Source organism: Falco naumanni, chromosome W (genome assembly GCF_017639655.2).
Source record: "Falco naumanni isolate bFalNau1 chromosome W, bFalNau1.pat, whole genome shotgun sequence".
In the NCBI taxonomy this organism is placed as follows: domain Eukaryota; kingdom Metazoa; phylum Chordata; class Aves; order Falconiformes; family Falconidae; genus Falco; species Falco naumanni.
The window spans coordinates 21,590,140-21,616,635 of record NC_054079.1 but is presented as its reverse complement, the minus strand read 5'-3'; the positions used below and the strand labels follow the sequence as shown (position 1 = coordinate 21,616,635).

The 26,496-nt window shown below is 47.7% G+C and overlaps 1 protein-coding gene and 1 long non-coding RNA gene across 13 annotated transcripts in view; one reads left to right on the top strand and one right to left on the bottom strand.

Moving 5' to 3' along the window:
- LOC121080579 (transcription factor 4-like) overlaps positions 1–26,496 on the top strand; it is a 239,926-nt gene that overhangs the window by 194,618 nt on the left and 18,812 nt on the right. For 7 of the 12 annotated variants that reach the window (XM_040578703.1, XM_040578701.1, XM_040578699.1 and 4 more), the window contains 6 exons: positions 3,523–3,628; positions 5,668–5,801; positions 11,778–11,910; positions 21,290–21,357; positions 22,634–22,712; positions 25,215–25,291. In XM_040578703.1, coding sequence (XP_040434637.1) covers positions 3,523–3,628; positions 5,668–5,801; positions 11,778–11,910; positions 21,290–21,357; positions 22,634–22,712; positions 25,215–25,291 — 597 coding nt within the window. The remainder of the gene's footprint in view (positions 1–3,522; positions 3,629–5,667; positions 5,802–11,777; positions 11,911–21,289; positions 21,358–22,633; positions 22,713–25,214; positions 25,292–26,496) is intronic. The other 5 variants (XM_040578702.1, XM_040578700.1, XM_040578710.1 and 2 more) reach the window with 2 other exon arrangements.
- LOC121080580 lies at positions 1,064–15,864 on the bottom strand. Its single transcript, XR_005825423.1, has 4 exons — positions 15,699–15,864; positions 6,060–6,064; positions 4,202–4,205; positions 1,064–1,074 (listed from the first exon to the last, which is right to left on the bottom strand). It is a non-coding gene; the product is annotated as an uncharacterized LOC121080580 (long non-coding RNA).

The window sequence follows — 26,496 nt, the reverse complement described above, 5'->3', positions numbered from 1 at the left end:
GTGGGTTGGAGCTGCAGGCAGGTGGGAGCTGAGGGCAGGGACCTGCCCCTGTGTGGGCATCCCCAGCCCATGGCACGCTTCCGCCGCCACCGTGGCTTTCTGTAAGTTCATTGAAGCACTGGTCGTGCCCTTCGGGGTTATTCCTGAAGCACATTCCTACGGAGCCCCGGCGCGGGGGCAGTTGTGGCTCAGGCACCCACCGTGGAGACTCTGACCCCGCAGCTTTACAGTTCAGTTTGACAACAAGCAGCGAAGCAAACTCAAATTAGGGAAGAAGTCAGCAAGAGGCGTAAAGTACGTACTTGCTTTCTTTACAGTGCATACAGGGAGCTGTCAGAGCTGGGTAACTCACGCTGCGCAGGTACTGCAGAAGGCTGAGGTGCAAAGCCAAATTTCCATCGGGGGGGGCCTTCTCCCAGGGTGATTTTGGTGGAGCCGGAGGCATGTCTGAAAGCCGCTAGGCTGGGTGGCTGCGGCACTGCCGGGAGGACCAGGTGTGGGTTGAGATGGATGTGTGTTGTGGTGAGCGGGAGGGCTGGGCTGCATGGGGAGAGGGGGGTGAGCCGGGACCGTCCCTGCACTGGGGCAGGGGAGGGAGAGGTGGCGGTCACTCCTGAAACAGTGGGAGTGAGTGCAGGGGACACAGGAGGGGTTTTCTTCGTCCCCTGCCAGGCCAGGGCCACCTCGTTTTTCCCTGAGCTGCTCTTACCACGTGGTCGTTGGGATGTGCCAGAGGCATTGCCTCACCGATGAGGTCACCCACAGGGTGTTCGCCTGTCCCTTGGGAAACCTCCCTGGCAGCCAGGGCACGCTGTGGGCTGCCTGAGCAGAAGGGATGAGAGCTACGAGCTCACTGGGCAATGGGAGGGTAAAGGGATGCCTCCCCTGAACACCCCTCCCAGCCCTTCCCGGGGTCCCTCCGTGCTCTGTGGGCACAGCCCAGAGGGAAGAAGCACAGTGGGTGCAGCCAGCACACTGCCGTTGGTGTCCTTGCTGCTTTCCGGCCTGTGTGCTTGCTGCCTCGCTGGGCACCGCCTGTGTTCAAGCACCTTTTTTGCCCCCTGACACATCCATCTTTGATCTTCTCAGGGTTAAATCTGGCATTCCATTATCTTTTCTGAAAACCTCTGCAGTTTCTGCCAGGCTGTTCCCTGGGCGCTGCAGGACCTGTGTGAAGCATTTCTGAAGGCAATGCAGGAGCAGCGGTGGAAGGGGGTGTTCGGGGGAGGCACCTCCGTACCCTCCCATTGACCAGGAAGCGGAGCTTTGGGCTGACTGAAGCTCTCCTTCATCCTGACTCTCAGGATTTTCAAAAAGCCACTTGCCTGTGTCCCCGACCTCCCCTCCCTTAGCTGAACCACAGCACTCATCCTGAGAAGGTGCAGAGGGGCTGAGATTAAGAGGGACTTTGCCCCTGGCCCCAGGTTGAAGCCATCACTAATGTCCCATGCCAGCTCACTTTCTGCATCGCTCAGCATCCTGAAGGGAGAGCTGATCTGAAGATGGCGATGCCGGAGGTGCTAGTATTAGCGACACTTTGGGCTGCAGCTGGTGCTGGGCCTGACTGATGTGCGCAGGGACTGATCCTGGGGTGGTGGGACCCCCCGGTCCCTCACTGTCATGGCGGAGGCTGGGATGTGGTGCCCGGTGAGAGCACATGGCAGCCCTGCTCCAAAATGACAGCCTGGTACCCAAGGGCTGGGTGCCCCTGCCTGGCCAGGGCCAGCCCTGCCCACCCTCCAGCAGCAGGCAGCAGGCTTTTGGCTGTTACTTGTTAGGTATTTTAATCATATTTTCTTTAATAATTACATTTGTAATTTTATCCAGTGAAGTGCTGACACGCGAGTAGAACGTTGACACCGGCAGCGATCTCATCCCACCCAGTGTCCTGCACTCGGTGGCACAGGCTGGTGGCTCAGCGCTGGGTTTGGTCGGTAGGTGCAGGGCTGCGTTGCCTCTTGGTAAAAATGATAAAAACCTGTTGGAAGAGTCCTCAGGGTTTCCTGGGGCTCTCCCCGGGCCGCTGCTGCACCACAGGCAGTGGGGCATTCCTCCTCCTGGGCGCCCAGCGCCCCAAACCCATTTGATCTTGACTATATTCACAAGACTTTTGCTTTGGTTTGTGACATTGGGCTTGTCCCAGGCCCCGAGCTGCTGCTGGCCCTGCTGGGGCGAGCGCCGTCAGGCTCACAGAGCCAGAGGGGCTGCTGTGCCCCACGGGGATGCAATGCTGGGCTGCCGGGCCCCATCCCACCGCCCTGCTCCTGGCTGGGGCTCTGGGAGCCCTGTGGCATGGGGGGAAGTTGCTGTGCAGCCCCTCGGCCTTTTGTTCCCTGCTCTTTTGGGTGGGTTTTTATTTTTTAACACAAGAAGCTCTTTGCTCCCCCTGCCCTGGCGGGGGGATGCTAGTGGAGGAGCCGGGTGCCCTTCCCAGCCCCGCCGGCAGCCGTGCTTCACTGGTGGATTTCTCTACGTCGGAGCAGGCGCTCTGCCAATTTTGTGATCTGCTGCCTGCTTCAAAATGGAGGCAGGAAGGTATCCATTTTCATCAAGGAGATGACAGTGCTTCAGTCTTCCTGACCATCTGGAGAGAGGCACCTCCAGCACAGAAACAAAGCACGGAGGAATATAGAGGGTATATAGGCAGAAGGAATAAATTACGCTGTAAATAATAAATTGCACTTATCAGCCTGGACTGGGTTGTTGGGGCTTTTTTTGGTTTTGTTTTGGTTTTAAATGCCTTCCTGGTTGGAGTAAACTAAAGCAAGAAATAGAATCGGTATTTTCTAAAGGCAAGTTGCAGGAGGCTCTGGTGTATTAGTAAACAGATATAAGTAAATGAGTGTTTTGGCACACGGGCTAAGTTTATTGCACAGACAAATACAATAAGTCCTAAGAAAGGAGGAGTTTTTTCCCTGATGTGCACACACGCTGCATTGGTGGTCTTGTGTAGATCCAGGTTTTTTATAGTCCCTTCAAGCTTCTCTGGAAAGAGCTTGATCCATGGGAATTTAATATCCCAAGATATGTTTGTAATTTTCTGTGTTCTTGATAATGCTGTTTTTCTAAATTGTTTTTCTAAATTATTTTTATTATTATTTTATTAGTTTGGGAAATAACGTTTTTTACTTCCTTGCAGTGCTTTCAGTTTTGTTCTTAAGTGGGTAAAGTCTGTACGTTTTCATATGAGAAACCCAGCATTGTTTCAAGTTCTTGTTTGTTTTAAGCTCCATAATGCTCTAGGAAGAACATATGTGCATCTGTTTGTTCGTTTTATTTACAGAAATACATAGTTTGACAAATACCTTGCACATATCCTTGTTTAAAGCTGGAAAATGTCAGGCTGGAGTTTCTTTTGAAACTTAGAATTTATTTTCCAGTCACACATATACTGAGGGTTTTGTGTTCTGAGAGAAGAATTATGTGGTGTTGTGAACGGATTTATACTGAGCAAGGTAAAACCTCAATATTTCTTTCCTGCTTCTTGCTAAAGGTGTACTAAATTAGTCTTTTTTTCCTTAGGTTTATGCCCCGTCAGCAAGCACTGCCGACTACAATAGGGATTCACCAGGTTATCCATCCTCAAAACCAGCAGCCAGCACTTTTCCTAGCTCCTTCTTCATGCAAGGTAAGACACTGCTTTCAAAAGGCAATCTATTTTGCATACATTTTCTGTGTTTGTATTTTAGTTTATACGTAGTCGAGACATGCTGGAATATCGTCTTGTGGTCTGTAACATTACCATTAAAATGAAGACCTGTCCGTCTTCGTCTGACCATTATGCCTCTGAACATCTTGTTTTGATCCTGCAGTGAAGCAGCATAATGAATAACTTGCCAGCCTCTTATCATCCAAGGTTTTTGAAACATTTTCCTCCAGCATGTGTGTGTGCACATATATTATGCGTATACTAGATCCACACGAATTTGGGCATGTACTTTGTGCATTGTTGCTTTATGCTAATGAGAAAGATTTTGTCTTAGATCAAGTATACGGTGTTACAAGTGTGTCTCTTCGCCTGCGTGTGGAATTAGAGCAACCCATTGAAAATGAAACCCTTCCTCTTGTTTGAGGATGGGATCATAGTTTTCACGTACTCACTGCCACCATGTTGTATTTCTCGCAGTAGTTATGTGCAAGTACAATGAAATTTGGTACAGCTTAGTAAATAAAATTTCCTAGAGTTTGGAGAGACCCACACGCAACTAGGGTACTCATCTTTTGCCACGTTTAGGGAAAAAAAAAAGAGCTTTAAAACACTTCTACATATACTCTGCTCTAGGCTAAGCAAAGAGCAAGTAAATCTGTTTAATTCAGCGGAACTGCTTGGCCAAAGTATTTGCAGGGCAAAGGATTGGATTTTATTCCATATACAGATATACACTTTCCATTTCCCACCCTTGGGAAACAAAAAGAAAAGAGCAACATGCCACTTTTGTGTCCCCACCACCTGAGGGTCACGGGTGCTACTCAGCATCCCTGGGGCTGGCTCAGCTCCCCGTTGCAGGGCGATGGGACCAGCTTCTGCCGAGCGGTGGGAGGTGTGGGCCAGGGCTAGAAAGAAAATGGTGCTCTTGACTTAAAACGCGAATAAATACTGCCCCAGGAGCAACCTGCTACGAAACTCCTCTGGAGTTACAAAGCTGGGGATTAATAGGCTTCTAATGATATCAAATATTTACCCTTTGTAGTGCTTAGCCATTCTGCGGTTCTAAATGTTATTTTCTGGCAGATTCATATTGAAGACATAAATCTTAGTTAAATGACTGTTCAAACAGCCATGGGAAGGTGATGCTAGAAGTGCTACTGCCACCGGGGTGTTTGAAGTGTATAAATAAGGCAGGGCTGTAGGTGAGGCATAATAATTTTTTATTAGACCAACTCCTGTAGTTTGAAAAAGACGACAACTTTTCCAGCCCATGTGCCCATCTTTCAGGTCTGCTGATCATTATGGAAAAGTTTTTTTTGTTTTTTTTTTTTTTTGGGGGGGGGGTGTTGGGTTTTTTTTTGTTAACACATTGGCATTCTTCCAGTAGAAAATGCATTTTACTGCATTATTATAATTCCCTTTCAGCACATCTAGTTAAATGCAATATATGCAACCACCCGTTTTACTTGATACAAGTTGGGGAGCCCTCTTTGCCCCCTTGGGTGCGCCCTGTACCTGGGCAGTGAGCTGGGCTGCAGGATGGGTGCTGGCCTTAGGAGGCTGAAAAGGATAAACCATACAAGTGTTGCTACTGTGTATTTTAAACAAATAAACAAAAAGCAACAATGAAACAACTCTGAAAACTTTCTGGAGGTGAAATATGTGAAGTGGAGATATTACAAGGATCCCTTCCCAGGTGGAGGCTTCCCCAAGACTGGTGACACATCCTCACTCCATAGGCTGCAGGGGGTTTCATTTCAGCCTTCAGACTTTTGTCCCTGATGAATTTTGTTATAATTGAGTTTATGGTACCAGAGCAGGAATAAAACAGCAGGAAACTTTCAAGCCCAAGTGATGCGACTGTAATGAAGCATTGCAGGATGACACGAGTGGTCACTGTTGCTCGGTTCAGCATCATTTGTACTGGTGCTGAAGCCCCGTAGCCCCATTAGGATGGAGCTTGCAGAGGCACGTGGCCGCAGCTCTGGCACCAGCGGGGTTCCCCTCCTCTCTTGCAGATGGCCATCACAGCAGCGACCCGTGGAGCTCCTCCAGTGGGATGAACCAGCCCGGCTATGGGGGCATGCTGGGCAACTCTTCTCACATCCCCCAGTCCAGCAGCTACTGCAGCCTGCACCCACATGACCGCTTGGTAAGGCACGGGGAGGGGGGAGGGGGGGCACGTGGCATGGGCACGTCTTGGAGTTGTGCTGCTGAACTGTTCTCCACGCACCGCTACGGTGTTCCCGACTCTGCAAAAACGAGTTTGAGGCAGCTTAGAAAACCTTCAAGATTTTATTCAGGTTCCGCTGAGGGAAGGAAACCTGTAAGCCGCAGGGTGGTGGTGGGGGGATGCTCTGGGGAGTGCAGTGGAGGGGTGGGTGCTGGCTGGGTGCGGGCACAGCTTCACCCTGCCTGCGGCACCAGCGCGTGTCACTGTCCGGGTGCAGAGCCCCCCTAGTGCGGGGGGGGGGGGGGAGGAGATGCAGGCGGTTCCTGTGTCGCAAGCAGGCGGCTGAGGCCATGTTGGTGCCCTCTGCTCCCTTCGTGGCCGCTGCTGACGCCTGCGCTTTTCAGTGTCCGTGATTTATGGCAGTCGGCGTGTCCTGTGCCGGGCTGGGTTTATAGATAACTATCTACCATCGATTTGCTGCTTTAAAAAAGGAAGTTTTTTGATTTTCTCTTGTACATCCTGCTCCCTAGCAGGAGGAAGCTGCTGGGACCGATTCCATCTATTGTATTGGAATAAGATAAAATTTGAATTAAATCTGATCTGAGTACCATTTAAGGGATGTTCTCCTAATATCATGGCTGAACTGATGATATAGAGATAACGCTGGTTTCCATCAATTTGGTTTTTTGGTTGGCTTTTGGTTTTAAGCGAGCAGTAAAGAAATTAACAGCCAGCCAGAGCAAAGTAATTTTTCTCAAAATGTGTGGAACACTGTAAGCAGAAAAGCTTTTCTACTCTGTACCTCTGCTTTTCATTCTTGGAGGTTGTTGAGAAGGATGAGTAATGAGGAGTACTGGGTTTAAGGGAGGAAGGAGTCCGTTGCTGTAAAGTCAAGCAGAAGCATCGTTCGGGGAATAAGAATTAAAATTTACTCTTGCAAACTGAAAATTAATTTGCAAAACAAATCTTTAAAGTCTTACATTTAACGAGGTTAGCACGCTGCTATGGAAAATTAATAGGAAGTCAAAAGCAAAAGAAATTGCCTCAAAAACTGCTTAATCATGTCCTTATAAAAGGCATAATTAAGGCACTAAGCAAACTTAACATAGCTCTGAAGTGACAGGCATATATAACAAAAATTGAGCATAAGTTTTAAAACCCAATTTCATCTCATTTGTTATCTGCATGGGTACTCATCCATCAGAATTAGGTGGCTTTTTATGGTGGCAGCTGAGGGTAGAGGTAAGACAGCAGAGTGCCTTCATGGGGCAAGGCGGCGAACATTTTGGCATTTTTTACCTCACTTCTGAATTGCTTGGGCTTGTCACCTGTAGGGGTGTTTATGAAGAACTTAAATATTTATGTGATGCAAAATGGGTAGGGATGTTCCACCAAAACTCCCCAAAATGTTTTTCTATGTAGGTATTATTATATCTACCCTAAATTTCAGAGATAGTGAGGACCACCAATACTAGTCCAAGCTGTAGCTGCTCAGTGCCAATGGTGCTTGTACTAATCATTTATGTATGGCTGGACTGGCAGAGCCTTCTATATTTTAGATAGCTCTGGGACAGAAGGGAGGCAGTGATACTCCTGAATACTCTCTGCATAATTTCTGCTGGAGCATCAATGAGAGGTCAGCTGGTGATTTCACTTCAGTTCCCTGCAAATGTCCTTAACTGCTCACTGACCTGTAGAGAAAAATGTATATAGCAAAAGAAAGAAAAACCGTTGCTTATTATTTTTGCTTTCTCAGGCATATCATAGATAGATGCATTGAAAAAAAAGATGTAGATATATAATAGACAGATCAATAGATAGAGATAGAGAGATAAATAAATAGATGCACTGAATACAGAGCAGTTCTCCACTAAGCTATATTCAGATCTCATGTTTTTCCTAAATTGTTTGGCAAAAGCCCCTGAAAAGTGAGACAAGCCCAAACCAGCCCTTCGGTACATGTCCCAGACCAGCTGTTTCGCAGGGGAGATGGATGGAGTCACTGGGGTTCAGGCCACTGGCCTCAGCAATCGTTGTTTGCTCATTTCTCCATCACACGAGAAATCCTGTTCAGCTGCGCCTTTTTGGCTGGTTGGGTTTGGGATACAAGTCCTGGAGTGGTGTATAATGAGTCAAAGCCTGAAAACATTACTCAGACCTCAGTCAGAGTTGATGGTCATTTTTCCATGGATAAGAAAAAGAGGTTTGGGCTATGTTGTTTACATTCTTTGAGATAACTTTACAGTATTTGGTTACTTGGCACTTCATTACAAGAAATCCTGTAAAATAATTGAATAGTCCAAACGAAGGGGAGGATGTTCTCAGCCCGCTTACTCTGAACGACCTAGGGAGGCAGAGGGCATGGAGATGATCCTCCAACACTTCAGTGCCTTCATCCTGGGCCAGGTGCTTCCACGTGTCACCAGCTACCCGTGTTTCTAAGGAGGCTTTGTGTCAGTCTCCAAAACCTAGAGGTCTTCTGCAGGACCTCTTCTCTACTGGGGGCAATGCCGTGGTGGAGATAAAAGCTGGGCAAGTTCTATTCTAAGACCTGTCTGCACACAACATCTTACACGCCGATGAAGAAAAGACTGTTCAACAGTGACAAACAGCACTAATGTAAGCTGCAGGAGCGGGCTGGAAACTAGGACCATGCGCGGCAATCGGTTAGCTGAGGGGAATGTGCTCGAGCTTGTCTAGACAACAATTAACATGACACAGAGCACAGGGGAGTGGGGGACGGATGGCGCCAAGGAAAGGTAACACCTTGCTGTTAATTGATGGCAGTTAACCACCAATCAGGGATTGCCTAGTATGCAAGGCTTAGCTTCAAGAACCAATCTGTTTAAAACGCGCACCTTCGGAAAGTCTATAAAAACTCGTGTTTCTGTACAATAAATTGACATTTGCTTGCATCAAGCTGCGTCCCGTCTCTTCATTCGCCGCAAATTGGTGACCCCGACGTGATGCGTTTAAGGATCTGACGTGAAGGGCTCTCGAATCGCCTGTCTGAGCGACATGCAGCGAATCCCACAGAACTTTGAATGATCTGCTGAAAGGAAGCAGGAGCCGGCCAGAAATCCCTCCGGAGCTGAGAGGTGAGCTGTGGGAAATCCGTAATGGGGAATCAGGCTTCGTCCCCAGAAAGAGACGTATATGGACTCATGAAGGGTCTTCTAGTCAGATCAGGGAGTCCGTGCCTCAGTTTCCTCAAATGGTGACCCCTGTGGTGGTGTTCCGAAGCCTTGGAAGAATAAGGACGGAAAAAAGACAGCTCGTGGAAGAGGGCTGCGTTCCGGAGGAGACGCCTTGGCTGAACGATCGTCTGGCTGTCTGGACCAGGCGGACAACCTGCATCGAGACAGGTGAGCAGCCAAGAAACTTTAGAGACTTTGAAAGAATGAAAGTGTGCACATACAGCAGCCAATTGTATGATGCTGCCGCGGAGGGGAACTCCATGTCGGGAATGCATTTAGCATCTTGGTGGCAAATTCTGACTACTCTTTGCCAAGTGTGGACTAATTCTACTAACGGTGCTAAACCAGAGGAAGCTGTAAATTCCGCCAACAGTGTAAGCACTGAACTAGAGGCTGTAAATTCCACCGACAGCGTGACTCTTCTCAACACACTGTCAACGATGGCGATTCTGTCCACACCTCCTCTGCCCCCAAAGCTTCTGTCACTGATTGCAGCGACCCTCACAACACAGGACCAAGCATGGGAACAGGACAACTTGGAAAATTATTTCATTGACACTGATAAACCTTTTGATCCAGGTCCTATAGATCTGGAAAAGGAGCTAGACCTTTCCCCCACCCCCTCCCGACGCATTGATTGTATTTTTGGGGAGGGTGAAAGGGGGTCTGAGGGATTGGTGGCAGGAATGCAAGTGGGAAACACTTAAGTGATGGGTTTTGGGAGTCGCTATGGCATGTTGAGTATTTTGTCAGACAGATCAACCTCGAGAGTGGCAGCCTGTGTAATACGAGGCTGTTAAAGAGTTAAGCAAAGCAGTGCGGGAAGGGAGGATTCATAAGGAGAGAACAGCTAGGTATCGTGAAGGGGAATAGGAAAGATAAACATGGTTATCTAGTGTTTAATAGGTGTCTGCATGCTTGTAGAGATATATAGCTACGTAACTGCATGAATGATTCCTGCCCTGAGCCTGGTGGAGCATACAGCTGCGGTTTGTGTCCGGGCTCAGAGATGTAAATAGGGGCTTCTCTGTTACGGTAAAAGTGTTTCTCTGCATAAAAAGAGAGGGAATGAAGGGAATGACCCCAGAGGTATGTTCAGAGAAGGCATGCTATGTTTCGAACTTTTTGACTGAACCAGTTCTTGTTTGGTGTGCCCTTCCACCTATGTATAATGTTAATCCAAAAGAAGATGATATTGTTTACACTTTGAGTGTCGATAATTGTCTTTCTGTAGATGCTAATGTAGTAGGAGGCTATGATGGGAACGTGTCGCAGCGGTTCTTCTCTTATCCAGAGTAACAGCAGGGAAAGCATTAAAGAGTTAAATCACCTTGTTTGGTAGGCAGTTAAGAATGTGAGTCAAAATTGCCACTGCTTTTTGTTGTTGGTTCAAGGACATGGCTGTGAGGATTTTGATGGTATGTGCTGCGTGGATTTTAGGCGCCCCATTGCAGCAACATGTTATCAAAATCTGAGAAAATGTCAGCCTTTTTGGCATCCATTCACTCAATTGGCAGTATTGTTTGTTTGCTATTACCTTGGTTGCTGTCATGTTTGCAAGGGCCCTGCAGAACATGGCAAACCTGGTACTAGCTGTTCAAAAACAAAAAGGGGAAATTGTAAAATTGTACGGAACAAAGACAGTGGGTTATTTTGACATTGGTAATATGTCTTAGTTGCTTTTTTATTTGTTCTATTACTTATACCTTGTTTTTACTCATTCGGTTTCAAAGGTTCTTTTTGTGCAACAGGAAGGGGGAGATGCAGGAGCGGGCTGGAAACTAGGACCATGCCTGGCAATCAGTTAGCTGAGGGGAATGTGCTCGAGCTTGTCTAGACAACAATTAACATGACACAGAGCACAGGGGAGTGGGGGACGGATGGCGCCAAGGAAAGGTAACACCTTGCTGTTAATTGCTGGTAGTTAACCACCAATCGGGGATTGCCTAGTATGCAATGCTTAGCTTCAAGAACCAAACTGTTTAAAACGCGCACCTTCGGAAAGTGTATATGGACTCGTGTTTCTGTACAATAAATTGACATTTGCTTGCATCAAGCTGCATCGCTGCAGTAAGCCAGGTTTGTAGTAATGGAAATTCAGCAAAACATTTGACCACAGCAATGTTGGGTCACAGTAATGAAGGTTGGATCTAGCTGTAGAGCTACCAAGGTCTTCTGTGTGCTGCCCAGATGCTTGTCACACGCTGGTTTGGAGAACTTGATCCAGCAGATTTTCAGTCGTCTGTCACAGAGGCACCGCAGTGGGAGGGAAAAGTGATCCAGCTGACTACCTGGGGGGCCGGGGTGGTTCCTTACGGCACGTTTGGTGATACCAGCCATGCACATCTTGTCAGATCTTGGGTTTCATGTCAAAAGCAACGTGGGGTTTCTGCCACTTCCCTCGGAAGGCTGCTCCTCCAGCCAGGAGCTGTCCCTGTCAAAACGATTGGCTTGGTACACCACCTAACTTCTCTTTCTTAATTTCTTCTCATTGCATCCCTATGGTAGCATCATCAGTTACGAGCTGTCCACCAGGGATATTTATCCATATCAGATAGGTGTATGCTGTGTCTCCTCCAGAACGTGTCGAGTTGGGGTAGAAAAATACATTCCCTGCCTAGTCTTAGGGCAGCATTCTGCTTTTCTCAGTTGGGTGTGATACCCCAGCACTTGGGACTGGGGCAATGTGAGCAGCATGCTGCCTTCCGTGGTCTCAACGGTTAAAATACTATCTTTTTTTTATTCTTTTTTGCCACAGAACTACCCATCACACTCCTCAGCAGACATCAATTCCAGTCTTCCTCCGATGTCCACCTTCCACCGCAGTGGCACAAATCATTACAGCGCGTCTTCTTGCACCCCCCCTGCCAACGGGACGGACAGTATCATGGGTGAGTTAAGGTTGGGTGCTGCGGTTGCTGCCTGGGGCTCTCCCTTTCCCTCCTGTCTCCCCTCACATCTGCTCCAGTGCACTGGGCTAGCACCAAAGAGCTGAAATCAAGGCGCAGAGTTCTTTGATGGTGTATGCCAGGTATACTTCTTCGATCAGTCTCAGTGCAGAGAGATAGAAAGGATTTCATGGGAATAAGTACATCATAGTTGACCTTCACCTCCTTTGCTCATGCATTTTACTACTGCTGTTTCTTTTTGTGAATGAGATACGTCATTACAGCCAAGCACTTTGCTTCAGGGTCTGTATGGAAGGCAGTGCACCAGCTCAGTGCCTGATCCCATTGGTTTTGAAGTTTGATTTTATCGTCTTTAGTGACTTAATCGCCTGCAGTGCCACGTGAAGTGATACTTCTGTATCATGACATTCCTCCCCTTCAGTTCTTTGCCAGGTTTCCACGTGGTGTGGGGGAAGCGGCGACAGCGGCGTGTCCCTGTGAGGGAGAGAGCCGCCTCTGACATTGCCGAGAGTGGCTCTGTAAATTAAGAGCATACCTCTGTGTACTTAAATGCAGGAAATAAAAAAATATTGCTTTGCCTCTATCTCAGAGCAAATAAAGCAAATTAAATAATTGGTAAATAGGGAACACATCGCTGGACACGTTTCACATTACACACATGATTCTGTATTGGATGACTGCAAGCAGGACTAATGCAGTAAGAATGGAGGGTGGGTTCAAACATTAATACATGGGCATCATATTTTTCAAGGTTTTCGAACAAAGAAGAAACTAAATACAGTCTCTTCTTAATTTGTCACTGTCTGAGAAAAATGTATCCCATTTCAGGATGGCATTTTTGTGCTCAATCTTGCCATTCCATTTGAGAGTTCTTCCTTTACAATGTATTGCTGCTTTTGTGTGCGTGACACGTGAAAATCACTCTCTTTTCTCCCTCAAAAGAGGTCTAATAAAGTCCAGTTTAATTAAGCCATCTTTCCACCCGTTGCACAGAAGCCTTACAGAAACATTTAGGGATGCAGAGTCTTCCAGAGGGATGTAAACAGGTAGGAGTGCAAATGCAACCTCCTGCCCCTGTGCTTTGAGGAACCACCTAGAAAAATGCCTAAATTTCCCGTGTAAAAAATGCGTCCAGATTTTCATCTGGCTTCGTCTGCTGAAAAACCCAATCTGTGAATCAGAAGTGCAACAATTCAAAGATGCAGATTTTTTTAGCAGCTGTAAATATTCAACAAGCCATACTGCTGGGCTGTGTCAGAACAGAGGGCTGCAAAAGTATTTCTTGTGTCTGAGTGCAAGTCCTGTTCTCCTCCTAAGCTGGTGAACCTCCCCTGAAGGCTGGGCACACACTCTCCTTCCCTGATCTCCCTGGGGAAGCCATCTGAGCCAGCCCAGCTGGGAGCTGATGTGCCCCCGTCCCAGTCCCTGGGTGAGAGGACCAGGAGTGTGGTGGCGTAGCCCTGCTGGGACAGACCCCAGTGACGGTCGTGCAGCTTGGAAAGGCAGCAGGGAGAAAATCCTTCCAAGGGACAATAGGATGGCATTGGCGGTGGTTAATTTTATGCTAAGCATTGGCTTTTTATTTTCAAGGTCTGAAGCAGTGCGATGTTTAAGCAACCAGTTATTGAGATTGAGCGCCTTTAGCATACGCTGTACAAGTCTATCATATCCATCTGATGCGTGTATTAATCCTACTTGCTGCTTTCACTTCTAATGACATGTTGTTTGTATGACATTATGCACTGTGACATGCAGCTTTTCCAGGAGAAACATTATGTGCATTTCCCCTTGAGGCACTGGTTTCACAGTAATTTTATTACCAGAGCAGTCACATAATACTGCACTGTATATTTTACAAGAATGTTAAGCTTACAGTTACAGGAGGGTGGTGAACTGTCGCGCAGTATAAGAAGAATATGACTTTTATCCAGCAATGTCACTTCCTCATAATTTGGGAAGATCATCAGCTGTGAATACCGAGATGGTGCAAGTTTTTCTGCTCTTTGTAACACAGAAACATAATTTCCAGTCTGCTGTTTCAGGAAGCGCTATGCCATCAGAACAGCGTGAGTTCGTACTAGAATTTAAACTATAAAAAGTCTGGCTGAAATTCTCTAATAGAAGGCTCCAGCCTATCGGTTACACTAGATGCTTTGCTAGATACAATTATACTCACTGAGATACCGATTCCTGGAAGTTTATTCAATAATCTAAGATTTGCAATCAGGATCCCACCAGAAGGATGTGAAAAGGCTGTACTTCATCATTCTGTCCTTTCGCTTTCTGGTGCAGAATTATACTTTGTAGAAACATGCTGAGAAAGTTTTAGGAGATGAACTATAACAATAAACACACTCTTCAACAGAGTTAGAATCAATCCATCAAAAGGTCTTTCGTGATGCCTTCAGTACATTAATAGCGTTGTGAGCGGGGGAATAGCTCACAAGCAAAAGCGACAGCTTTGGTGGTGTTTTCAGGTCCTGGTTTACAATCCTCTTCCCAAGTTATCTTCGTCTTCTGCATCACGCCCAAGTTGGCTGATGTTTTGTGTCAGTGGAGCCCTGCCTGCTCACCAGGGAAGCCAGCATTCAGGCTCACGTGTGCCCAGCTGTGTTCTCTAATATGAAGGACATTTAAACTGGTGCCCTGGTTTCAGCCAGGATAGGGTTAACCCACAGCAGCCAGTTTGAGATAAAGACCGGCCTTGGTAGATCAGAAATGCCTTGCTGCTTCGGGCGGGCATCATCTAGCTTAGCATTCCGTGGCAATGTGTGATCCCAGGCATCTCTGCAGCTCCTGCCCTTCATGCTGCCCCAGCAGCCAGGGCTGTTGTGTCAGTGGGGCTGGGGGGGATGTCCCTGCCTGTTCATGGACCTGCTGTCCGTGCTGTCATTGATTCCCCTTGGAAGCGGCTGAAGCTGGCTGCGCGCTTGCTACCTGCGCTGGGGAGATGGACTTCTCTTACCTGTTTTAATTTGTTTTCCTCCTGAGTGTTGCCTTGCTCTTGCCCCAAACCCGTGTCCACCATCAACTAATGAATTGAAGCCTTTCTTCCAGTCCAGATTTGGCTGCTCCATCCCAAAAGCCCAGTTAAAGCCCAGTGCAGAACTGTCGTGCATAACCTGCACCCTTCCAGGTCTGGAGGAGGTTCGTAGTGTTCCTCGTGCCGGGTTGTTTGGTGTTTTGCATAAGAACTCGAAAGCATCTTTCCTTCATGTCCTGATGAACCAAACGCTCATCCATGCAGGGGTCCTGTCTCCAGCAGAGACTCGAAGGATTTCCTTGGGAGGAATATAAGAACAGAGCAAGCATATATGGTACTTTCCCAGTCGTTCCAGTGCTGGGTGCGGTGCCGAGTATTTAAGCAGCTTGACTTTCTTCTTTGTGAAGTGACCCAGCCTTTCCTGGCAGCTTGGCCTGGCACAGTGACCTTGTGCACTTGGGAATGGTGCTCCTCCTCTTTCCTTCTGACTCTGTTCCCTCAAGACCCACTGTCGTCCTCCCTGCTCCTCATGTTGCCACAAGCAGCAGATGGGACCCTTTCTGCCCTGGTGTTTGGGTTGACGTAGCCTGCATCATGCCCCACTGTGGCAGTCCTTTTTCCAAGCTGGAGAATCCATGTTGAGTCTGTCCTCTAAAGGAACTACCCTCTGTTTTTTCTGACTTTGCTTCTCTTCTGTAGACCTTGATGCTCTTTCTTGATGGACTTACCAGATTTTTACTCTGTATCCAAAATACAGGTGTGTCGTAAATTCACAGAGGGACATAACTCAAGGGGAACCTGCCTTCGCAGGGGGTCGGACCAGACGATCTCCAGAGGTTCCTTCCCACCCCGACCATTCTGTGAGAACAGGCTTCAGGGTTGTCTCTGCTTTTTGCCCAATGTTGCTCCTTGTGGGGGGTTTCTTGGGGGCAGCGAGGGGCTGGTTCTCCTGCTTTACCATCAGCTCAGGTTGTCAGCTGATGGCACACTGTAGCTCTAGGTTTCCTCCTCTTCTTGGGCTGGTTATAGGTAACAAGAGCCTGCTGGTGTGTATTTATGGCATAAGGCTTTTTTCACCCCATGTTGGTTGCCTGGTGTTTTTCACGAATGTATGGCATTTATTGCCCAGCACGTTAGTGTTACAGGAGCTGCTCTTTACACGTAACATTTGAGTTTATTATCGTGAAGCAGGGTCTTGCCAAACATCACAACCTTGGCGTATGCCATATCTTCTTCCAGGCCATGTAGGAGTATGTTGAACAGTACAGATCTGCACAACTGGGAATTTTCTGGTAATACTTCTCCCTTATAAAGCTAACTACTAATTCCTGCTCTTGTAGTCTCTAGTCTCAATCATTTCTTAATCTGCCAGACTATCCTCACCTCCCTGTTATCTGAAGACAGTTTAGTTTCTTTAAGAGCCTTTGTGAGGTGGCTTTGTTGAAAGCTGAGAGTACAAATCTGTTACATTTTCTGGATCTCCTGCATCGGTGTGCTCATCACGTTTTCAGAAGAATTCAGATTTGCAAGATGTGCCTTCCCCCCACAAACACCATGTTGGTTGGGCAGTGTGGTGGGTTTAGCTGTGTGTATATTGCTCTTTGTTCTCTCTCCTAGTAGACAAGTCAGGTTTACATTCTGGTGGCTCCTTGAATTTGCAGAAGATGGTTTTCAGTGTTGGTTTTTAATATTTTCTGCCTTGTTTACTTCAGCACTAGGTTGGTCTAAGTAGTCAGTTTTACAGCATGGTTAGAAGTTAGGCTCTTTTGTGTTTGAGTTTCTTGAGAGTTCTTAGAAATGTCATTTGGATCTTCTTTATTTTTCTTTTTATTGATTCATTTTAAAGCCTTTACATTGACGCTTCAGTTGGAGCCAATTTTTCTGACTAATCCCTTATAAAATATCATCTGTCCCACGGCAAGGCAGGTGAAAAGAATCTGTTTAGCATTTCTGCTGTTACCTTTTTTTTCCCTTGAATTCTGCTGTTGCATCTTGGTTGTTTGCAGGCCCCACCAACTCTCCGTCATTGTCCTGATTTCTGATGGGCTTGAAAAAGCTTTTACTATTAACTTTGAAGCCATTGATTGCTCTTGCCTAAGATCCCCCCTCTTGCACAACCCTTGCACAACACCTTATGGTTTTCTTTCAAAAGCTGAAGGGAAGCAGAAGAGCCCTTGATAAATGGTGACAGCCTTTTACTGAGGTAGGAGCGGTATCTGTTCTGCATCCTATGTTCTGCGGAGAGGAAAACCACCTGAGGATCGGTTTTACGCAGAGGTGACAGAGCAAGGCGGACCCTGCCGTGGTGACCCTCCACTTATTTCCGAGTTTGTTGAGCCGGGTTTGGCGCGCCTTCGCAGGTTACCTTGCGAATGCCTCTGCCGGGAAGATGGATAGAGCTGCTGGGGAAGCACCATCCATGGTTTTCATCAGATTACTCTTCGGTGCATGGTGACAAATCTGATGCCAGCTGGGCTGGGCTGCAATTCTTCCCACGACTCTTCCCCGGCGGCTGCTCGCGCGCGAGGAGCGGGGTCTACACAGACATGCTGTGAGTGTCTGCATCTGTCTTCATGATGCATGCCCCAGCCTAGTCCAAACACACTTTCTTGCTTTTCATATACATTTTCTTCCATTCGGGGTGCTGTTCCAGACAGCAGTAGTGCTTGTCTGAGCTCGGGTAAATACCCCAATGGTTTAAACCGGGCAGCTGTAGTGCAGACCGAAGCTGTCAGCTAAGCCTGGCCCTGCCCAGCCTTTGGGGCATCAGCGGCCGTATTTAAATAAAAGTGATGGACCGGCAACTGTGCGATATTAATAGAAACAGTTATTATATTCCATAGCCATTTCCTATGTAAGGCAGCACTGTACATTACCTTTCTCTATAGAGATACCCTGGCTTGTCTTTTCCTATGAGATCTGGTTCTTACTTCTGCAGTGCCTGCTCCCGGGGTAACATTAGTGTTCTCCTCTCGCTCACGAAGTCTTTGCGCTCTTGCAGCAGGCACTCCTTGCTGTGTTTCTTCTTAAGGCACTGTTTCTTTGTTCTTCCTTCAAATAAAGGGTTTTCTCTAGTCATCTCCAGATTTCCATCATGTCCCTTACATTACCAAACTGACAGCTACAGCAAGTCCACATGGTTAGTGATGTAAGAAAGAAAAACAAGACATTAAAAAACCCAGCTGTGTGTAAGTAATCCCAGATATTCCTGTGACATGAACACTTTCCAAAGACCTCTGTCTACTTATGTTTATCTTGGTCTTCCACGCAGAAGGAGCCGTGGTTCCCTTCCTTTGCCCCCTTTGTCCACTGCCCCAAGAACCCAAAGTGCCTGGGGTGTGCTCCCCACTCCTCCGACCGTTCCTTGGGCTCTTGCAGCCTGCAGCTCAGAACTGTCCCACCTGGGCTTGCATCTGGGGTTCATGTTCAGTAGCCACCAGTGGAGGATGTTCTTCTGTATGAATTTGTCCAGTTCCTTTAAAAATCTGTTTATATGGTTGGCCTTTGCATACCTTAAGGCAGGGGTCCTCAAACTAGGGCCCGTGGGCTGGATACGGCCCCCCCAGGGTCCTCAATCCGGCCCCTGGTATTTACAGAACCCCCCTGCCAAGGGTTGGGGGGGAACCAAGCAGCCGCAGATGACCTCCTGCCACTTCATCTGCGTGCCGGCCCCCTGGTTAAAAAGTTTGAGGACCCCTGCCTTAAAGCAACGAGTTTCCCCATCTGACTGGATGCTACTGAAAAAAAACAGCTTTATTTTGTTTCAGTCTTTAAATGGGGAGAGCAACGAGTAACGATGTGAGCTCACCTTCCCCGTGTTACAGACCTCTACCATATTGCTTTCCAAGCATCCCCTTCCCAGTGAAGCTCCTTCTTCTCTGCCGAAGGGAACTTTGCACCCTGCTGCCCATCCCTGTGGCTCTCCCTGTATGTTTTCCAGGCCTACCGCAGTAATTTGTCTTCAAAGTCTTTCAGGAGAAGTTTAATATTGGGTATATCTGAAGAATTCCTTTGTTCTTAGCGGTAACTGATGTAAGCCGTGGCCCGGCTCGGCACTGTCAGGTTTCGGAGAGCACGTGGAGCAAGACTGTGGTTCCTGCATTCGTTCCTGCCGCAGGACCAGGGCAGCTCATCTCATCAGGAGAACCCGGCCTTCAGACAGACAAAAGCAGGGCTTAATTTTAGAATAATGCAGTTAGAGTCACTTAGAAAAAGGAGAAAACAATGCATGATTTACATTTAGATTCACAGTTCACTTTAGAGTGAAGTAACTGAATTTCTGGACATCTGCCTGGTATTATTCAAGTCGCAAACTGTTAGATTGTGATTTGCAACATTAAATTACCCTGATCAGTTGTATCTCTATCTGACACCGCCTGTTCTATCTGTCTTCACGTTTCTTTCTGTGTCTTTCTTTATACATCTTGATGCCTAATTTCAAACTGAGCTGAGATCGCAAATAAGCTGCCATTGGCAGATGAGCACATTTTCAAATATGCAGTAAGAAAAGTAAAAGTTTAACTAAAAAAAAAGGGGAGAAAAAGAAGTTGGCAAAGACGTGCTCGCAGACCGCATGGCACTCATTTGTCTAGCAGCATCTGGCATGCACATAGACCCCGAGGCCTTTCCAGAGGAGGATGATGAACCATCCGAGTTACGCAGTCCGGTTCAACGTAAAGATGCTGCGTTTCTTAAATTGGATAACAGGCACATTGTATTTGAGAAATACAAGGAAAATGCTGTTCCGTGCCATTCCTTAAGGTTTCTGAACTAGACCTTGCAGAAGCTGCTATGAAAATGCAGGGCTTGGGTGGGGGAGTCAGTACCCCATACTTCTGACAGCACAGACAGGGTACCTGCTGAGCAAGGACAGCTGGGCTGGAAGGGGCAAGGAGTGGAGGCTAGGGATGAGGCAGTGGATGAGAGAAATGCGTTCAGGGTGGGAAGATCAGAGGAGGTGGAGCAGCAAGGTTACTCTGGAGGGGGACGGCAGGGCATCCCCTGGACCACAGCTTTCCCAGCTGCTGCCGTGGAGCTGCAACGTCCGCAGGCAGATTGGCTCATCTGCTTTGAGTGCTGGGCCAGCTGCATTTGGTTATTAGCATCTGTAGTTCCACCAACAGTTACAATCCGAGAGCTGTAAAATGGATCCAACCCTGCTCCTTCCCATGCCTTGCGTATTTAACTGAGTAATGATGGGGTGAAACTTGGAGGAGGCTTTTTAATATTACTTTTTAATGACCAAAAAAAAGTGCTTGCGCTTGCACTTTGTGGTACAACTGTGAGCAATTTGGTCCCGGAGTCCTTTTCCTGGGGGATGCCCCTGGCTCGAAGCAGGGCTTGGTTTGCTCCTGAAGTCCTCTGAGCACAGGATCCACGGCCTCGTGGTGCCGAGGGGCTTGAGGGGGAGACGGGGGGGCTGAAGCCCTTCACACCCTGCTGCATACGGGATCCTCTCCTGCCTCAGCCCTCCCAGATGTTAATCCAGGCTTTTGGGGATGGTTACCGATGGCTTGTTTCTCATTTTCTGGCCGCCTGGCTTAGAGTCCTGGGAGGTGAAAGCAGAAGCATTGGTCGTGGGCAGCAGCCAGGCAGAGCTGCGCTTTCCATTTCTAAATGGCCCATATAGATGCTGAAACTGGTGGGGTGCTCCATCCGTAGTTTTCTTTCATTTCTCCTGTAGTGGAGAAGTTTCCAACCTGTCACCTGAGCATGAGAAACTGGTGGCCTGCTACACCATGATTTTTCTTGCCCAAAATTCCTTATGTAAAAGGTGCAATCCCATCACCTGAGAGATGGTGAAAAATCAGTTCATGAAACGCTCACGGGATGTTCAAGTGAAGTCTGCAGGAACACTTGGGAAAAGTCCCTATGGAACTTAATGTCCGTAAAACACACTTTGAGAAGTATACAGAGGACCAGGGTCACAGAGCGAATGAGGAGACAACAAAATACTGGGTAGCTGCTTATTGATGGAGCTTTGTCCTTGCCTTGCGAGGGGAGCTAGGGCTGCCAGGAGCGGGGGGCAGGGGAGGGGAGCCCTTCCCAACCCCAACCTTGCCTCGCTGCACGCTCGCGTGTTTTCCATACCTTTGAGCATCTTCTACTGGTAGAAGCCTGTAAAACCCACATGGCCAAGTACTATCAAATATGCCATGTATTTTTTTAAAAAAACAGCGTGGCAAGTTTATATTTTACCTGCAAAAACGGAGTGTGAATGTGTTTGGTATCTACCTTAGCAAACAAACTAATAGTAATTAAAGAGTAATTTTAATGTAATTAGCATTAAAATGCAATTAAATTAAGAGTAAGTGGACTAGGAATAGAAATCAATGGTGTCTTACTGTCTGTTTTTACATCGAGTCTTTTGTTTTTCAGCAAACAGAGGAAGTGGGGCAGCAGGCAGCTCGCAGACTGGTGATGCGCTGGGGAAAGCACTTGCCTCTGTAAGGAAATATTTACTTTGGAATACACATTTACCGTTTTGAAAGTGTGAACTTTAATCAGAATTGAATGCCTGGAGTTTACGAAGATGAACAGCAAACGGGAGAGATCTGGTCTCAGAGATCACCCATGTGGAGTTACTGCCAACTGAGATATTGAACAATCAGTGCCAAATGGCGTTTCAAAAGTTGGAGACTTAATTGTAGGGTAGAAGAGAAATGGCAAGAGGGGAAGCCTGGTCACACTGCCTGGGTGCCGAGGCTCTGTGTCTGTCAGTCTGGCACACACTGCACCTCCTAGGGCGAGGGAGGTCTGAGCAGAACCTAGTGGCAGGATGACTTCTGCATTACCGAGCCATCCACCGACAGGATTCCTTTTGAATTTGTCTCTCCAATTTCTATTTTTCATGACACTTTGCACCTATTCAGTTCCCGTGGTTGCTGTTAAAGTCAGCAGTTACCACCTCTTACCCGGCTAGCTGGGGTACGGCACTTTTCCAGCATCAAAGTGGGAGGCAACAGTGCTGTGCCCCAGCTATCACTGCGGTACCAGTTGGCACGGGCTGGCTTTTAATAAGGACCACTATAGTTATTTTCTGGGCAGAGTGGGTTCCATTGAGTTCTCATGAGAGTTAAGTTTTTTTGCATATTCTTCAATGCTTCATTGAAAAAGACGAAAAGTCAGACTCTAGTTTGCCTGAAAGAACCGATACAGTACAGAATCCACTTTCAAGTGGTGCCCTGACAAATGGCATGGGTGCTGAGCGGGGATGCCGCGGGCAGTGGCACTCTCGCCCAGGCACGGGGCATGTGGGGGCTTTCTTGCCAGAGCAGTGGACGAGTAGTTGGAGTTGGCTGCTGCAGATTACCCGCTGTGCCAGGGTTTAACATGCTCCACTCCCTTTGCTTTCTTTTGGCCATTAAGAGATTTCAGCATAATGAAAAAGCAATTTTCAGGTGTGCTTTAAGGCCTTGTTGAATGACAGTCATTCGTAAAGTAGTCTATGCAATGAAAATGTGTATATCTACCATAGCAGATCTGTGTGCCAATCAGCAACCATCGTTTAATTGGCTAGTGTCTGTTCCCATCAAAAGGGGTCTGTTGTCTAGCTTCCTGCATCTAATACAGTTTTGTCTTTATAAAAATATTAATATTTTAATAAGAGGCTTTTTAACCTGTCCTGCTTTCATTTAAATGAACTGAATGCATAAGAATTCCATATTTCTTTCTGCATCAGTTTGTGATGGCTTTAGATTAATTCTGTATCATCTTTTAAAGATCTATTCTCCAGATCACACCAACAACAGCTTTTCATCAAATCCTTCAACTCCTGTTGGTTCTCCCCCTTCTCTCTCAGGTATTGTTGTTACAATTCTATTTTACTGAACGTTTCAACCTATTTTTTGGTAGGAGATGCCTAAATGAGCTCCTACGGTACTGGGTGTGAGATGCACATCCAGCCAGCAGCACCAGGCGGTTCCCGTATTGCTGGGCAAGCACGCGCAGGTGGCTGGTGGCCCCCCAGAGAGGAGCAGAGAGGTGGCCCACACGCTGTATTGCCAGCGCAGAGAGAAGGTCGTTGCAGCTCTCAGACGGATGCATTTACAGAAAAGCAGTGGGTTTATGCATCCTTACGCCCTCGGGGTCTTGCAGCAGATGCTTTCTGCTCTGCACAGAGCATGTCCCCGTGCCGTGGCCACGTGGCAGGCTGGCCACACCAGGGACATCTTGTACGTTCCCCCCATCCCCTCCCAGGGCTGAAGCAAATGCCTGTTTGATCTATAAAATGTGCCTGGGGACAAACTGAGCCCCTGCAGATCCGGCTGATTCATTTTACACTTTGTTGACAATAATTGCATATTTTAACTAAACCCACTTTACTATTAAAAGCTTAAACTGAAAAGATCCAGAGGCCCAGGGTAGTTCTCATGAGCATCAGGTGCTTTAAACATTTACCTGAATATATGCAGATTTCTTAAGCCCTGAAAGGTTTCAGCTAGGGGGTTGGGCTTCTCCTCCCACACAGCGCCTTGGGGGGGCCTCCAGGCTTCCCACCCCCTCTTTGAGACGAGGTCACAAGTGAGCAAAGACCCCACGCTCCTCTTTCTGCACGAGCCCTGAATCCTGTTAACCTCGCCGGGAAACCTGAAGGGCAGCCGAGGTGGCCATGTTTCTTCTCTGTGGGGCACAAGGAGCAGGACAGAGATGGAGGATGCTCCTGGGCTCTTGGTCCCTTATGGCGGTGCCCCAGGCTCCAAAACCTCGTAGTATCTCTGCAGCCATGAGAGCCTTGGGAAGGAGGGCTGGGGAGAAGCTGGTGTGAGTCCTACCAGGGCAGGACGAGGGCCAGGGGGGCACCACGTCCCCCTCCATCCCACTTGCCTGCCGTGAAGGAGCACCTCCCGGTGGGGTGGCATCCAGCCAACAACTATCCCTGTGCAGCTGCCCCTAGCAGGGGATGGAGGGACCACCTTGGCCTGTCATAGCTTGGGGAGGGGTCTCACACCTCAGAAAATGACGTTTTGCCCTTACTTAGCCTGGAATAGCCCCTGAGGTGTAGCACCCCCAGTACCACGTTCCTCCTTCCTGATGGAAGGGGTCGAGGCAAGGAGGAAGATCCCGTGCTAGGTGGGGCTGCGTTGCTTTCTGCAGGCTCTACTGGGTAAATAGGGAGAACTGAGTGTCAAAATAAATAAAAATAAGGAGTATAAGTGCATTTCAATAAGAGCTGAAAGTGTTTAGCATGCAAAACGCTTTCCCTCATGGACATCAAGGGCTAGTTAAAAATTATTTCCAAAGTAAAGATTGCTGTTCATTGCTCCATTCGGTGCTGCAGCAAAACTTCAGCTAAAAGCTCCATGGGCACCAGAAAAGGGAAGATTTAAGTTTTAATTAGAACTGACATAATTTTGACATTTACGAGAAAAAAATCTTAACTGTGAGAACCTAAAAAAAAACCTAAAAAAAAAATTGCCATGAGTTCCACCCTGGCCTGTCTCCATCCAAGCAAATGCCACTCAATGTAGATGTTAAGATTAAAATTCTAATATTTCCATCTTAAATTCTTAACCCCATTTTATGAGATCATTCAGAAGATCACCCCTTCCAAAGAGCATTATAAATTGTCCAAGTATTTTGCTATATATATATAAAAGCTTTTGGGAAAACACTTGAAAAAAACTTTTTTTCCCCCATGTTTGCTTTGCCTCTTTCACGAGGGCAAATTTTTCCTTAGAAAACGCTGCTGGAGCCCAGGAGCCCTTTTCTTCCCACAGCAGCAGGAACAGATTTAGAGCAGCGGATACAAAGCAGGCAGCATTCGGTCAGCCCTTTGGCGGTCTTACCGGGCCAAACCAAATAATCTGCCCGAAGAGAGCGCCAACCTTATCAGCGTCTACGTGAATGTTGTGTGCAGTGCTTTTACTGACTGCTTTTTTTTTAAGATTTTGTAAATTTGAGGGTGGGATGACGTCATCGGTGGCACTGAGTGTGTCTCGAAGCCAGGCTCGGAGAACGGGCTGGGCTGGGCTGGCGTAGGGGTCCAGCCTCCCTGCAGCCCCCTGCGGCTGCGGAGCTTCTCCTTCCACCACCGAGATGTTTCCTTCTCCTGGAGCCTCTCGCAGCTCCAGCTGCTGAATGAATGCAGCCCTCTACGCAGAGGAGCAACCTGGGGGAACTTTGTGGCCTACATCTACATACTTTGCTACAAAATACCTTTTTTTTTTCATCCGTGTGTATTTTGGAAGTTCTCTATAGTCTATCTGGAATACGGCATTTACATGTCTACAAAACTGTCCAAAAAGTTTGAAAGAAAGTTTTGTTTGCATAGTTCTAATGGTAATTCCAATTTTACTATTAGCAGGCACAGCTGTTTGGTCTAGAAATGGAGGTCAAGCGTCATCATCTCCCAATTATGAAGGTCCCTTACACTCTTTGGTATGTTTTGATTAGTGACCTCCTCTGCCTCAGTATTTTACTTGCTGTTCTTTCCATTTCTCATCCATTCTTCTCACACAGGTTTTCATTTTGTTAGTGACCGCTATGCCCTCGGACTTGATTTTACCACCTCTAAATTCGTATCCTGGGTGCCCTGTGCTCGAGATACATGATGTGGTTTGAGATGCTGCTTAACTGGAGTCCTCTCCCTGGGAAAAGCCGGCTGGCTCAGCTTGCCAAGCCAAGCTGGTCCTAAATTGCATGGCAGGGAGGGTTACGGGGATGTCAGTAGGATTTGTTCCTTTTCCTAATGGAAGGATGAAGTCCGAGTTGGAGCTGGCCAAAAGCACGTTAGGACAGAGAAGAACTGTAGAGCCCCATGTCCTCTGCCTCGCTCTTCTCGGTTGGCTGCTGGTCTCCGGTGGGAATGTAGGGGGTTTCACCGACCGGTGTGAAATGCCTGACATATTGTTGGGTGTCAAATAAACAGTGCTAGAGCCTAAAAGTTTTCTTAAAATAAAAGCAATGGGATAATTCCCGAGAGCACAGCATTGAACCCCCCTAGTATGGGGCAATGCATCAAACCCGTTGACTCCATTAGAAGATTGCCAGAGTTGGGAATTAGTAGGGACTATTTTTTCTGCCCCGATACAGAAATCCTTCTCATGATGGACTGTGATATTTTCTAGGCTGTCTGTCTTCTGCAGGTTTTTGAGTTATTTTGGTTTTTGGAGAGCAATGGGTTGGTTAAGAGATTTGATGAAGAGATCCATAAGCTATGCCTAATTATTTTTACAGCTGGGGTTCCCCAGTGCTCAGGGACTGTCCTGTTGAGCTTCCCCCATTTGTATTTTATTAATGAGCAAAGACTCCAGGTGCCCAGGTCTGCATGTGGCTTGTGCTGGGGACAGCTGAGGATGGTGGTGGAGCTTGGGGGAAGCAGAACGGGGGGGGGGGGGGGGGGGGGGGGGGGGGTGTCTGCAGACAACACGAGTCCCTCTTTTCGTGGAGCAGTCAGTGCAACAGGCAGGCTGAAGCCTCGAGTTTGAATTCCTTGCAGCCCATTGCTTCTCCTCATCCTCGCCCTGCCAGCAGCACGCCTCGGGGGCTGGGTTTTGGCTTAGCAGGAGCTGGGGGAGCAGCGGTGGGGGTTCTCAATGGCTCTCCCCAAGGCTGTGGGTGGGCTGGCTCTCAGGATGGTCGGA